This window comes from Coregonus clupeaformis, chromosome 2 (genome assembly GCF_020615455.1).
Source record: "Coregonus clupeaformis isolate EN_2021a chromosome 2, ASM2061545v1, whole genome shotgun sequence".
Taxonomy (NCBI): Eukaryota; Metazoa; Chordata; class Actinopteri; order Salmoniformes; family Salmonidae; genus Coregonus; species Coregonus clupeaformis.
In genome coordinates this window covers 6,672,415-6,686,766 of record NC_059193.1, presented here as the reverse complement: position 1 = coordinate 6,686,766, position 14,352 = coordinate 6,672,415, and the positions used below count along the sequence as shown (strand labels likewise).

Genomic DNA, 14,352 nt, shown 5'->3' with positions numbered 1-14,352 from the left:
TACTGTACCCAATTACATGTTATACAACCACACTTGGAACGGCATGGCTCGCTTGACCTTCTCGGGCTGTGCTGCCATTGCAAACCTCTGTGCCATATTCTGCTGTGTTACACAAGCACATTACTCATATCAAAGGCTTTATTATGTCTAGGTGAATAAGGCACCTACACACCCAGTGGATGGCCCGGGTCGGGTACTGTTATATAAAGGCCGTTCAGCTGCAGCTTTCAAAGTGCAGATATGTTAGCCCAGACATTTGCTTCTATGGTCACAGTGTTAAAGGGTTACACACATAAAACCTTATTAAATGCTAGGTATTATTTCGTTTTGACAACTTAGTGAATTGAGCTTCACCTCACTAAAGAAGTGTGATTCTACAGTTTTCTCGATGTCCATAGTGTCCACTTTATTACTACTGAATCCCACTGACAGTGACCTGGCTGGAGAGGGGGTATTTGTTACATCATGCACATAAAAGCATGTACATTGCTGTGAAAAAGTATTTGCCCCCTTTCTAATTTTCTCAACTTTAGCATATTTTTTATACTGAATGTTATCAGATCTTCAACCAAAACCTAATATTAGATAAAGGGAACCTGAGTGAACAAATAACGCAACAATGACTTACTTATTTCATTAACAGAGTTAAGCAACACCCAATGCCCCTGTGTGAAAAGTAATTGCCCCCTTACACTCAATAACTGGTTGTGCCACCTTTAGCTGCAATGACTCCAACCAAATGCTTCCTGTAGTTGTTGATCAGTCTCTCACGTCGCTGTGGAGGAATTTTGGCCCACTCTTCCATGCAGAATTGCTTTAACTCAGGGACATTTGTGGGTTTTCAAGCATGAATTGCTAATATCAAGTCCTGCCACAATGCTAATTTTAAGTCCTGCCACAACATCCCAATTGGGATTAGGTCTGCACTTTGACCAAGCTGTTCCAAAACTTCACATTTGTTGCTTTTTAGCCATTTTCATGTAAACTTGATTGTGTGTTTTGGATCATTGTCTTGCTGCATGACCCAGCTGCGCTTCAGCTTCAGCTCACAGACGGATGGCCTGACATTCTCCTGTAGAATTCTCTGATAAAGAGCAGAATTCATGGTTCCTTCTATTAAGGCAAGTCGTCCAGGTCTTGAGGCAGCAAAGCATCCCCAAACCATCACACTACCACCACCATTATGTCTGGCGAAACCTAAATGTGAAGTTTTGGAACGGCCTAGTCAAAGTGCAGACCTAATCCCAATTGAGATGTTGTGGCTGGACTTGAAACGAGCAGTTCATGCTTGAAAACCCACAAATGTCACTGAGTTAAAGCAGTTATGCATGGAAGAGTGGGCCAAAATTCCTCCACAGTGATGTGAGAGAGTGATCAACAACTACAGGAAGCATTTGGTTGCAGTCATTGCAGCTAAAAGTGGCACAACCAGTTATTGAGTGTAACAGGGCAATTACTTTTTCACACAGGGGAATTGGGTGTTGCATAACTTTGTTAATTAAATAAATAAAATAAGTATCTTTTTTTTTTGTTATTTGTTCACTCAGGTTCCCTTTATCTAATATCAGGTTTTGGTTGAAGTTCTGATAATGTTCAGTATCAAAAATATGCAAAGATAGAGAAGATCAGAAAGGGGACAAATACTTTTTCACGGCCCTGTACTTTCAGATGACAAAAGTGGATCGGAGAGGGGAGATAACCGAGGCACTGACTCATGAAATCTCTTTTGTGTTCCACAACCTTCCATTTAAGCCCATGGGGTGATTTGTTGGAGGCACAGACCACACATTCCCAAGAGTCAGGAATGTTTCAGTGGCAGAGATGTTTCCTGTGTTTCAGCTCATGTTGATAGCCCTCTCAAACATTGCATTTGAAAAGCATTTGCAATCTAATGGCCCCCTCATCTGGTGTTTAAAGAATACGTCTTTATTTAATTGAATTAGAGTAGACAAGTGGAATACAAGATAACACTATGGCCACATACACAATACAACTTGTACAACTGATGTAAAATGCATTTTACACAATGGTTATGATACAACATTTTTGTGATACAACAGTTCGCCTGCACAAAAATCATTACACAATCATTGGGTGGTGTCTCCACAGTGCCTGTGTAAAAAAAATGTTGGCAGACAAACTCTCTGTTGTGTCACAACTGTTGTCACGTGTTGTAAACTAGGATGTATACTCTTTAGATTGACTATTCCTCATCACAGACAAAGCTTTGAGGGATACAAAGACAAACCCTGCAATATCCGCTGCAATGTGATAACCATTACACAACACTTCGATTAAGCACATTAAAATAGCATGAATTTATTTGCAGTGATGACGCCTCAGCCTCGCCAGCAGCTTAAGGCTGAGACATGAGGGCAGGCTGTCTGCACATTACAAGCACAGCCAGCACAGTGTGAAAGTATGGAAGTGTTGGCAGCATTGAAGCGATAGGAGACCGTATCGAAGCCAGAGCCCACCCTCTGTGCAATCCATCCATAGCCAGCATCTCAGAGCTATCAGCCACAGGCAGCAGCATCTCAGAGCTATCAGCCACAGGCAGTAACATCTCAGAGCTATCAGCCACAGGCAGCAGCATCTCAGAGCTATCAGCCACAGGCAGCAGCATCTCAAGGCTATCAGCCACAGGCAGCAGCATCTCAGGGCTATCAGCCACAGGCAGCAGCATCTCAGGGCTATCAGCCACAGGCAGCAGCATCTCAGGGCTATCAGCCACAGGCAGCAGCATCTCAGGGCTATCAGCCACAGGCAGCAGCATCTCAGGGCTATCAGCCAAAGGCAGTAACATCTCAGAGCTATCAGCTACAGGCAGCAGCATCTCAGAGCTATCAGTCACATGCAGCAGCATCTCAGGGCTATCAGCCAAAGGCAGTAACATCTCAGAGCTATCAGCTACAGGCAGCAGCATCTCAGGGCTATCAGTCACATGCAGCAGCATCTCAGGGCTATCAGCCACATGCAGCAGCATCTCAGGGCTATCAGCCACAGGCAGCAGCATCTCAGGGCTATCATCACAGGCAGCAGCATCTCAGAGCTATCAGCTACAGGCAGCAGCATCTCAGAGCTATCAGTCACATGCAGCAGCATCTCAGGGCTATCAGCCAAATGCAGCAGCATCTCAGGGCTATCAGTCACAGGCAGCAGCATCTCGGGGCCATCATCTACTGTGCAGTTTCACTCCCCAGCCCATCATGGGAGGCTGTACAGTACATTGAGCATGTGAGTAGACACACCTCCTCACAGTTAACACTGTATCATATGAGCTTGTGGCACACACAGTCACACACTTCTCACATGGACACATTCTAGCCCTCTGACACACAGCCCTCTCTCTCACGCAGTTTCCCATACTGTTTACAATGGACTATCTAGCACTAAGCGCAAGTTCTGTCGACACATCAGCACACATACAGGCACTTAACCTCCCAGATGCCTTTTCTGGGTAAGTTAGGTAACCAGTTTTCCCACAATGCACTGCTTTGCCCTACTTATGTCATGGTGTTACATGTTTTATAAAATTGGGGGAAGGTGTATCTGCCAAGTTCCCATAGCAACCCCTCTAGTGACCTTATCATTTCAGTTACATAACCTTACTTGGCGTGTAACATAAGACTAGTGTTAAGTGGCTAGGACACACTGATGAAGGATCTCATTTAAGGCATATGCTGAGAAAGAGGATCTTTATACTCTTTAGTTCCAGTGGGGCTCTCGGTACAGTTTAATAGTATCTGGTTTAGTCGCTTCAAACCTTTGAGACCCCATTTGTCACTCACTAAAGTTTGTTTCTGCATTTTTCTGTCCTGAATAAACAAAGCATGACACCTTATTCAAAAGAACAAAGACGGGGAAAAAATAGTTTCTTGCCATTTTGGCATGATTCCAGGACCGACTGCTCTCAAAGGCAGAACAAGATACCCTGATACTCTGCAGATGCTGACCTCATTTCAAAGTTGACGTAATGTCTGACTCTGCCCCGTTATGTAAGCCCTATTAAACATATCCCCATGGCTTCCCCCTCCCTTACTCCCACCAGACAGACAGCCTGCTAATTACATTGGTGCTACTTGTCCCCTCTTCCTCGGAGTCCATTATCCCTCCCAGTCAGGGAGGTGTGGTTCGGTATGGGTCAGGTCATCTCCTCCAGCAAAAAGGCAGGGCTGCAGAATGTGGGTCAGTGGGGCAGGGGGAGTGGAATGGTGTTTCCTTCCTCCTAAACCGTGACCTACATTCACACTGTTGTGTAAAGTCAATGCAGCCCTACATAAGCTTTCTGTTATGTCCCAACATTCTAGACATTTCTAAAGAGCTACATTGATACTGCTTTAGACTAACACGTAACCAAAGGAGAAAAATGTAGAACACGGGACAAGAGAGACTTCAAATGAAAGACCATCGGTTTAGCTCTTATTCCATAAATATATATTTATTCAGAAGTGTGTTTTCTGTACATTGTATAACATTGCAATGACTACATTTCCATCAAAACAGAAATATAACGTCAGATAAGATGCCTACAACATACATTCAATTTATTTTGTAAACACATACAGTTAGAGGCAATTATACCTGTGTAATACAATCACCAAAAAAAAGACTCCATCCATGGTCACCTCATCTCCACAGAAACAAATGACATGCCAATTTGAATCAATTAGCATGTTCTGTGGTGGAAGAGCTACAGGTCAGTGTGTCAGAGGTAGATTGGCTTCGATCATTAGTGCAAGGTTCAATGTGGAATTCAAAAAGGTCAGGAAGATACTACCTTTGCATTTCTATTGGTTTGGCATTTTCTGATGTAAATGGGTAAAATGCATCTTTGCATAGATGAATGACAATTTGGCTTATATGCAACAGCCATATCAAATTAATATACATGCAAATGTGTGATGTTGGAGAGTAAAAATGATATACTTGAATTGACATGCCAATCAATTAACTATAATCCTGACATTTTTTAACTCAAGCTTAACCAAGGCTCAATGTTGTTGTTTATGAAAGTCCAACTGAAAATCCTCATTGTGTTCTTGCATTAAGATGATTTTCATTTAGTTGGGATAAGATATACAATATAATACCAATATTTCTTACCACAACAGCAATACTCACAATGAACCAGGACTGGAATTGTTTAAAATGACTGTTTGTCTCCTCAGCAAAATAGTTTGGACTTTAAGCCAAATCTTCCTCGATGGAACGCAACCTTAGTCTGAATTCTGCTGCCTCGATGGAACGCAACCGTAGTCTGAATTCTGCTGCCTCGATGGAACGCAACCTTAGTCTGAATTCTGCTGCCTCGATGGAACGCAACCTTAGTCTGAATTCTGCTGCCTCGATGGAACGCAACCTTAGTCTGAATTCTGCTGCCTCGATGGAACGCAACCTTAGTCTGAATTCTGCTGCCTCGATGGAACGCAACCTTAGTCTGAATTCTGCTACATAGTTTGAGCTTTATGGTACTGGCATCATGGAAGAAATCCAACTTAAGGCACTAAATGTTGAAAAAGATTAGAAATTACTGAGTGATTGATGCTACCGTTTATGGGACAATAACTTGAAAGACAAGATGATGACAGTTCAAATGTCAGAAATAAGTCTTCCAACTCCTTCATGAGTTTTTAGAATGGTTAGACTTTCATCTGACTGTAATGTGTTAGGAAAATAATTTCAGAGTGTCTTGGGCTTAGGTCAGGACAACCAAATGCAAAAAGTTTTTTGCAAATCAAACTGAGAATATTGGAAAGTGGTAAAAGTGGAAAGGCTGATAAATCCGCCACGCTCTACACTCTAAAAGTTGATATTTCCCTCGTCTACAGTTATTTGCATGTTCACATTCACGTCGTTGCCTTATGTATACTAGCCAGGAATCACGCTGCACAAGTGGTAACCGTTATTGCAATCACTTTTAGTTTGTTTGTCACTTCTGTCATCTCTAATTTATGAGCATATATGTTGCAAAAAATATGAGACAAGGCAGCCCTATATAAATACAATAACTTACAATTGGCCCTTGGAATACAAAATATAATTGTTGTTCATTAACACATTTCCACAAGATTTTACAACATAACCATTGTCTGTATAAAAAGGTGATAATCATAACATAGAAATAACAGTAGAAAACTATGAAAAAAGTATGTCAGACAAAAAAACATGTAGCATCCAACAAAACAATAAAAGGTTTTCCTTTCTTAAAGGCTAATCTCACAACCCATCTTTGCTCACCATGCATGAAGAAAATGTGAGTATCACTTATGCTGCAACTAAAGTGCAAAGTAGGTCATATAAATAACAATACATATTCCATCGTAAGTAGGAGATAGCTCATTTCAACTGGAGGTGTATTGCATTCATCTACACCAAAACAGGGAGAAAATCATATTATCTGAATGATATAGTTAAAGCAGCAGCAGAACCAGTACTATATCGTCATTTTGTCCACTAATTTTCTACATTTTCAGGGGTTTTGGTTTTGATAATATGTAATTTGTGGTGGTTAATAAACTCTTTGGAAATAAAAAGTTATGTAATAGTTTAGAGTTTGTCATCCCTCCCAGGGATGTAAACATGTTGCATGCACACGCAGTGTTTATAAATAATAACAAAAACTAAATCAATCATTGTCTTTAAAGCACACTGATTAAAAGATTCACTCCATAAGTAGCCTCTTCTAATCCTTGGAAGGAAGAAATAATCATCATCACATTTTGGAAATCTAATCAAAGCCCACTTGACAATAACCTATTTACACAGAAGGCTTTCGTTACCATTTGGTCTTTCAGACAAAACAGACATCCACATGGAGGAGATGGATGGTTGTGTGAGGGTTGGAGTCACCGAGAGGAGCAGTTGCGGGTCATGAAGAGGAGTACTCTGCGGATGCCACAGAGTCTGTCCTTCAGGGAGGTCAGGGCCAGGAAGGGCAGCTGGGCTCGACCCTCCAGGGGAAGGACTGCCAGCAGCCACCAGCACCAGGACGGCCCATTGGGACTGGCCTACAGGGGACAACCAGAAGAATCCATCCATAACCTGTTCAATACAAACTGTATCAAAATAGAGTTAACATATACGATCTGTATCCAGGGTTCACATATTTACCTGTGGTTCAGAGTCTTTCTCCGGCATGGGCCCAAAGTGCCCCACGATCCTCTCCATCTGTTCTGCTTTGAGGGAGTTGACCCAGATTAAGGCCTGGTCGTACACTGCATCATGGAGACTCTGCAGCTCCTTCTCTGTCACACCCTCCACCTATACAAAACAAGAACAGCCTTCAGTAGCACAGCGAGATACACTAATACACTTTAAACATGTTCAGACAACATTCATGCAAATGCTTTAGTTCATGCGATTAATAATGACCTTAACGTCTTCCAGGTATTGAATGTCTGCTGTGTTGTAACCATCTCTCTGGTGGTGCTCAATGACTTTAAACCTTCTTTTTCCAATGGTGTCAACAACGGAGCGGCCGTCTGCAAAGCATTCCACGTTTCGGATCTCCAGGAGGCAACCGTAATCTGCAAATCTATGGGGAAGGCAAAAAAGTAGATATGGTAAGCAAATAAGACCAAAAACGTGCCTAAGGCATTCACAGAGGGACCAAACAATAAAGTAGTCTATATAAACTATCTGAAGTTGCTTTTACAAAATGACATGCAAGACCTGCTCAGCTCTGATAATAGCCTAAGGCCCTCAATGGGGCCAAACAAGAGAGTTGACCCAATGGGGCTTTTGAGTTGTTAACATGAATTGCCAGATGACGCCGATATCCCCTGTCTGACTGAGGAACACGCAACACAATGTTTCTCTGCTTTGTCCAGGCTTTACTCACCCTTTGAGGTTATCATCGAGGCACATTCCAAACTGCTTGGTACCCATCTCCATACACCTGCGGATCATCAGCCGGTAGCAGGGCTCGAAGACGTGAAGAGGGCATGGAACGGTGGGGAAGGCCATGGTGCAAACAAATATAGGCACGTTCTTGTTTAGACTGCAAAAGAAGAAATCAAAGTAGAGAAAAGTATTAGTTTGAGGAAATAATATATCCAAAGTTACAGGTGAAGAAACATAAATGTCATGTTACATGTCTTTGTTACACAGTACTGGATCAATGGGAGAGTGTCTGTATGCTGACGTGAGTCTTACTTGGATAAGTCTGCAATCTCCTCCGCGTTGACTTTCTGCCTGTCCATGAGCTCAGATGGCAGATACTTGCAGATGAGGTTCTCCACCAAGACAGTCTTGTTGTATTTACTTTCTGCCAGATACTCTTTCAGCTCCATCTTGCAGAGAGGACACTTGGGGTTGTAGTCCAGGCATCGCTCGAGGCATTTCAGACAGAAGGTGTGTCCACAAGGAGTGGTGACTGGTTCATAAAAGAGTCTAGGGTATACCATGGAGAGAAAGGACACAATATAGTGCAATGGAGTGGTACAATGACACTTAGAACATCTCTCACTACTCTATTGTTGATTACGTTCAGGTTTTCTTATTTACATATAGCTCATTGCATTTCCATTACATTGTTTGATAATGAAATGTAAGCTATAATGGTAAAAATAAGGCTAAATGTTTACCTATTCATCTTTATTGCTTAATACTATCAGAAAGGAAGATCGATATCTTGTGTTCACTTGTAAAATAACTGACTTGTGTGAGGCTAAGAAAATGACTGTTAATCCTAGAACATCCGAATTAAAAGCAGAACACTATATTACTATCCTTTCAGCCTTAAGTGGCAAATACTACAATTCAGCTACAAGTATTGTCATGGATGGTAGTACTCACCTCATACACAGAGAACACTCCAGGTCAGTCGGGTCTATGAGGCCAGCAAGCACTGTACTCCAGGAAGTTGCTTGTTCATTCTGGGTCACTTCTGTAAAAGGGAACCATTTGAGTTAGATGGTGAATCTCAACGACTACTTCACTTACAGTATACAGTGGGGGGAAAAAGTATTTAGTCAGCCACCAATTGTGCAAGTTCTCCCACTTAAAAAGATGAGAGAGGCCTGTAATTTTCATCATAGGTACACGTCAACTATGACAGACAAAATGAGAAAATAAATTCCAGAAAATCACATTGTAGGATTTTTAATGAATTTATTTGCAAATGATGGTGGAAAATAAGTATTTGGCCAATAACAAAAGTTTCTCAATACTTTGTTATATACCCTTTGTTGGCAATGACACAGGTCAAATGTTTTCAATGCCCTTGCTAATGGAAGGAGGTTTTCACTAAAAATCTCACGATACATGGCCCCATTCATTCTTTCCTTTACACGGATCTGTCGTCCTGGTCCCTTTGCAGAAAAACAGCCCCAAAGCATGATGATTCCACCCCCATGCTTCACAGTAGGTATGGTGTTCTTTGGATGCAACTCAGCATTCTTTGTCCTCCAAACACGACGAGTTGAGTTTTTACCAAAAAGTTATATTTTGGTTTCATCTGACCATATGACATTCTCCCAATCCTCTTCTGGATCATCCAAATGCACTCTAGCAAACTTCAGACGGGCCTGGACATGTACTGGCTTAAGCAGGGGGACACGTCTCGCACTGCAGGATTTGAGTCCCTGGCGGCGTAGTGTGTTACTGATGGTAGGCTTTGTTACTTTGGTCCCAGCTCTCTGCAGGTCATTCACTAGGTCCCCCCGTGTGGTTCTGGGATTTTTGCTCACCGTTCTTGTGATCATTTTGACCCCACGGGGTGAGATCTTGCGTGGAGCCCCAGATCGAGGGAGATTATCAGTGGTCTTGTATGTCTTCCATTTCCTAATAATTGCTCCCACAGTTGATTTCTTCAAACCAAGCTGCTTACCTATTGCAGATTCAGTCTTCCCAGCCTGGTGCAGGTCTACAATTTTGTTTCTGGTGTCCTTTGACAGCTCTTTGGTCTTTGCCATAGTGGAGTTTGGAGTGTGACTGTTTGAGGTTGTGGACAGGTGTCTTTTATACTGATAACAAGTTCAAACAGGTGCCATTAATACAGGTAACGAGTGGAGGACAGAGGAGCCTCTTAAAGAAGAAGTTACAGGTCTGTGAAAGCCAGAAATCTTGCTTGTTTGTAGGTGACCAAATACTTATTTTCCACCATAATTTGCAAATAAATTCATTAAAAATCCTACAATGTGATTTTCTGGATTTGTTTTTCTCAATTTGTCTGTCATAGTTGACGTGTACCTATGATGAAAATTACAGGCCTCTCATCTTTTTAAGTGGGAGAACTTGTACAATTGATGGCTGACTAAATACTTTTTTCCCCCCACTGTATATCATGCCAATAAAGCTCTATTGAATTGAAGAGCATTTAAGGGGCGAGACCAGAGTTCTTTAAACTTACCAGATTTGGAACGCTTGCAGATGTCGATACTGTCCACTTCGCTGTCCTCGGATGAGCTACGTTTGAGGAAGACACTCCTGTTGGTGACGCTGGAATGGCAGACATTCACCTGATGTGCTCCTTTCTTTCCGCTGCACGTCTCAAACGAGCCATCTGTCTTAGATTCACTCAGCGTGGGCGACAACGTCAACTTCTCGTCAGAGGTGATGATATTCTTGTAATCCTGTGAGAAAGGGTGATGATAGGACATTTTAGTAAATTCATGAGCTTAACTCCAGGCACTATAAGATAGTACTGTATTATATAGAAAAAGAAGATGGATGACTTATCTTACCTTGTAAGACTTGGAGGATGTGGTGATGATGCAGCTTGAGGTGTTCAGGATGCCACCTTTAAATCTACTTCTGGAAGATAGAAGACTTGTGCAGTCTAGGATTCTGTTGTGTACTTGATCAGTGACAGGGGCCAGGAGATCACTCAGAATCTTTTGTGCCTCTGTTTTTGCCAATTTACTTTCAGGGTCTAATGCAATGACGACCAGGTACTCTCTTAACGCTTCTTCACATTTCCCCAGAGTGACAAGAGCTTGTGCTTTTCTAATATGTCCCTGGAAGAAAAATAATGTTGACTAATCAGTGCAAATCCTACCATTTCTTTGCATTGTGAAGTTCTGATGGTAGATCTAAATTAAACATGGCAAAACGTCCAACCCTCACCATGGACCAAAGAGGCATGAGTTTGCATGCCATCTCTGCATCATGAAGGGCATCCTGGTAATTCTTCAGACTGGAATTGATCTGTGATCGGTTGCTGTACAGAACATGGTCCCTTGGAGCTGGAAAAGAAATACAACATATTCACTTGGAAGGACAGAGACTTACTTTGTGCCAGAACTATAACTGTACAATATATCTTTATACAATATCATGTGGACATTTGGCATCTCAAAAATCAAGGTCAAATTCAATAGAAATTGAAATAGGGGCTGAAAGTGATAATCTATTCATTATTCCATCATTCTATAATTGAATGTCACACAAGACCAGTTTTCTTCAGATCACAGTGAAAATGTGGGGATTTTGGATTATTGTTGAAAGATTATTGTTGTTCAACATTTGAAGAAGTATGTGTCTAATCAATAATGACAGTGGAACCAATACTGCGGTGTCTACTGTTGAACTTTGATTACCCTTGACCCACATTCCTTTAATTGTCTGTTACACAATCACAACAAAATGCCATGGCTCACATGTTACTCAATGTTTGGTCGCCTAGCACAGGGTTTCCCAAACTCGGTCCTGGGGCCCGGTTTGGGAAACCCTGGCCTAGCCAACATAACATCTTATTTAACCTTCACACACCCATGTGTGACATAAGCACGACTCTCTCAGAATTAAGGGGTTAAAGCCAAGTAATAAACAGGATACATTGTTATAATAATTTCCCCATAGAATTGTTACAATGTAGCGCAGTTTACACCACACCCAATGTTACATCAAACCTGCTGATTCAGCTGTCAATTAAGCCAGCCCATACGCACTGGAAACAGTAGCCTACATACTGTTGCAACATTGCATAGGATATAGGCCATTCATTTAATTTAATTTAATTTAGAATGAGTTCGATACCATTTAGAACATTGATTTAAATGAAAAGGTAAAATACCATACCTATTTGTACTGCTTCGTTGTATTTGTCCAAAGCCGCATCCATTATTTTCTCTGAATATAGGCCATTCCCCTCACGTCTCAGATGAACAGCAAGTAATTGAACTGGAAACCACTTTGATAACAAGTTACTAAGAACAACATTTACTCTATAATTGTCCACATCATTGAATTTGGTAATGTCATTGCACTCTTTGCAGCAGACATTAATTTGTTCTCTGTCCAGGCACTTTTTGCAAAAGCAGTGTCCACAAGGCAAGGTAACTGGCTCGTATAGAAATCCATAACATATTCTGCAGGTAAATGCATCATATCCAACGCAATAAGAGTTCGTCTCCTGCCTGTTGCTTTGACTGTCTGTCCCATCCTTTCTTTTAATACTGTTAGAGAGATATATAATAAGATTCTCGAGATGGACTGGTCGTAGTCTCTCGATTTTAGCAGCTTTTCGGTAGATTTCGAAGGCTTCGGTCAATTTGCCAGCAAATGCCAGGGCATCCGCCCGTTTCACCAACAGATCTTGCTGCGTACCAGGGTCGCGCAGGTGCAGCATTTGACATTCGTATATGTCTGCAGCGAGCCCGAAGTTTTTAGATTTAAAAGCTTCTGCCGCAAGAAGCAGCATACAATCTGTACTATCCGTTCCCATAATGACTGCTGTTGTGTGGTATAGTCTTGCGAAATTAATCTTTCCTTTTTGGAAGAAACAGGTCGTTCTCTATTTATCTCATTTTCTGAGGTCTTCGCCTCTGCTCAGTTCACTACTCTGAGACGACGTGATCCTACACCATTAATAATATTGTCATCGTAAAAATAAAAAAAATAAAAAAACAATGTTACATAAACTGTCATGTGACCACAGCCAGCTCTTCCTATTGGACAGGTTTCTAACGCGGTTGCCTAATAACAATTCAGTTGTAACACAGAGAGCGTCTGGACTGTGGATAGAAGTCGGTCAATGTTCTGAAATGGGTCAAATGCGTAATACTTGTATAGATGTATGTAGGCTGAAGGCATTCCATCACTGGTCTCTTGGACGGTAGAGCATATGCACGTAGCAATGGACACATTCTACACTCAGAAAAAAATGAGTGTTATGGAGAACCCTCTAAAAAAAAAAAAGGATCCAGATAGAACCCTTTTTGGTTCCACATAGAACCATCTCAAAGGTGCTATTTGCTCGTCCATACATGTATATATTCTTAATTCCATTCCTTACTTAGATTTGTGTGTATTGGGTATATGTTGTGAAATGGTTAGATATTACTTCTTAAATATTACTGCATTGTCTGAGCTAGAAGCACAAGCATTTTGCTACACCCGCAATAACATCTGCTAAACACGTGTGTACAGTGCCTTGCAAAAGTATTCATACCCATTGGCGTTTTTCCTATTTTGTTGCATTACAACCTGTAATTTAAATTGATTTTTATTTGGATTTCATGTAATGGACATTCACAAAATAGTCCAAATTGGTGAAGTGAAATGAAAAAAATTACTTGTTTAAAAAAATAAATAAAGGAAAAGTGGTGCGTGCATATGTATTCACCCCCTTTGCTATGAAGCCCCTAAATAAGATCTGGTGCAACCAATTACCTTCAGAAGTCACATAATTAGTTAAATAAAGTCCACCTGTGTGCAATCTAAGTGTCATATGATCTGTCTCATTATCTCAGTATATATACACACCTGTTCTGAAAGGCCCCAGAGTCTGCAACACCACTAAGCAAGCGGCACCATGAAGACCAAGGAGCTCGCCAAACAGGTCAGGGACAAAGTTGTGGAGAAGTACAGATCAGGGTTGGGTTATAAAAAAATACCAGAAACTTTGAACATCCCACGGAGCACCATTAAATCCATTATTAACAAATGTAAAGAATATGGCACCACAACAAACCTGCCAAGAGAGGGCCGCCCACCAAAACTCAGACATTTACATTTTAGTCATTTAGCAGACGTTCTTATCCAGAGCGATTTACAGGAGCAATTAGGGTTAAGTGCCTTGCTCAAGGGCACATCGACAGATTTTTCACCTAGTCGGCTCGGGGATTAGAACCAGCGACCTTTCGGTTACTGGCACTACGCTCTTAACCACTAAGCTACCTGCCTACTAACATAATAATAATAATAATCTACATCCTAATCAATATCATAACATTTATAATCAATAACATCATCTATATACTACTAACATCATAACAATAATCTACATCAATCAATATCCAAACATGTATAATCAATAACATCATTATCTATATACTACTAACAACATCATAGCAATAATATAGATCATAATCAATATCATGACATTTGTAATCAATAATATCATTC

The 14,352-nt window shown here is 41.2% G+C and overlaps 1 protein-coding gene across 2 annotated transcripts; it reads right to left on the bottom strand.

The window, feature by feature from the left end:
* Positions 1-4,420: 4,420 nt before the first annotated feature.
* Positions 4,421-12,807, bottom strand: LOC123492862 (LON peptidase N-terminal domain and RING finger protein 3-like). Of its 2 annotated transcripts, XR_006661898.1 has the most exons (11): positions 12,025-12,807; positions 11,071-11,189; positions 10,689-10,961; positions 10,355-10,577; positions 8,800-8,890; positions 8,158-8,394; positions 7,844-8,002; positions 7,375-7,537; positions 7,114-7,263; positions 5,435-7,010; positions 4,421-5,398 (listed from the first exon to the last, which is right to left on the bottom strand). XR_006661898.1 is itself a non-coding variant. In XM_045226252.1 (10 exons), exons 1-10 carry the CDS (start codon positions 12,668-12,670, stop codon positions 6,849-6,851), a joined length of 2,223 nt encoding a protein of 740 aa, XP_045082187.1. In that variant the 5' UTR covers positions 12,671-12,807; the 3' UTR covers positions 4,421-6,848. The 2 variants fall into 2 exon arrangements, 1 of the variants encoding a protein (XP_045082187.1); XM_045226252.1 differs by having other exon boundaries at positions 4,421-7,010.
* Positions 12,808-14,352: the final 1,545 nt, after the last annotated feature.

Bases quoted from the DNA above. Each gene is read 5' to 3' on its own strand.
- LOC123492862 (XM_045226252.1), bottom strand. From the start codon at position 12,670: ATGGGAACGGATAGTACAGATTGTATGCTGCTTCTTGCGGCAGAAGCT. The intron at 8,395-8,799 runs GTGAGTACTACC...GGTATACCCTAG, and splicing joins GAGTGTTCTCTGTGTATGAG to ACTCTTTTATGAACCAGTCA. The intron at 7,264-7,374 runs GTCATTATTAAT...TGTTTTGTATAG, and splicing joins AATACCTGGAAGACGTTAAG to GTGGAGGGTGTGACAGAGAA.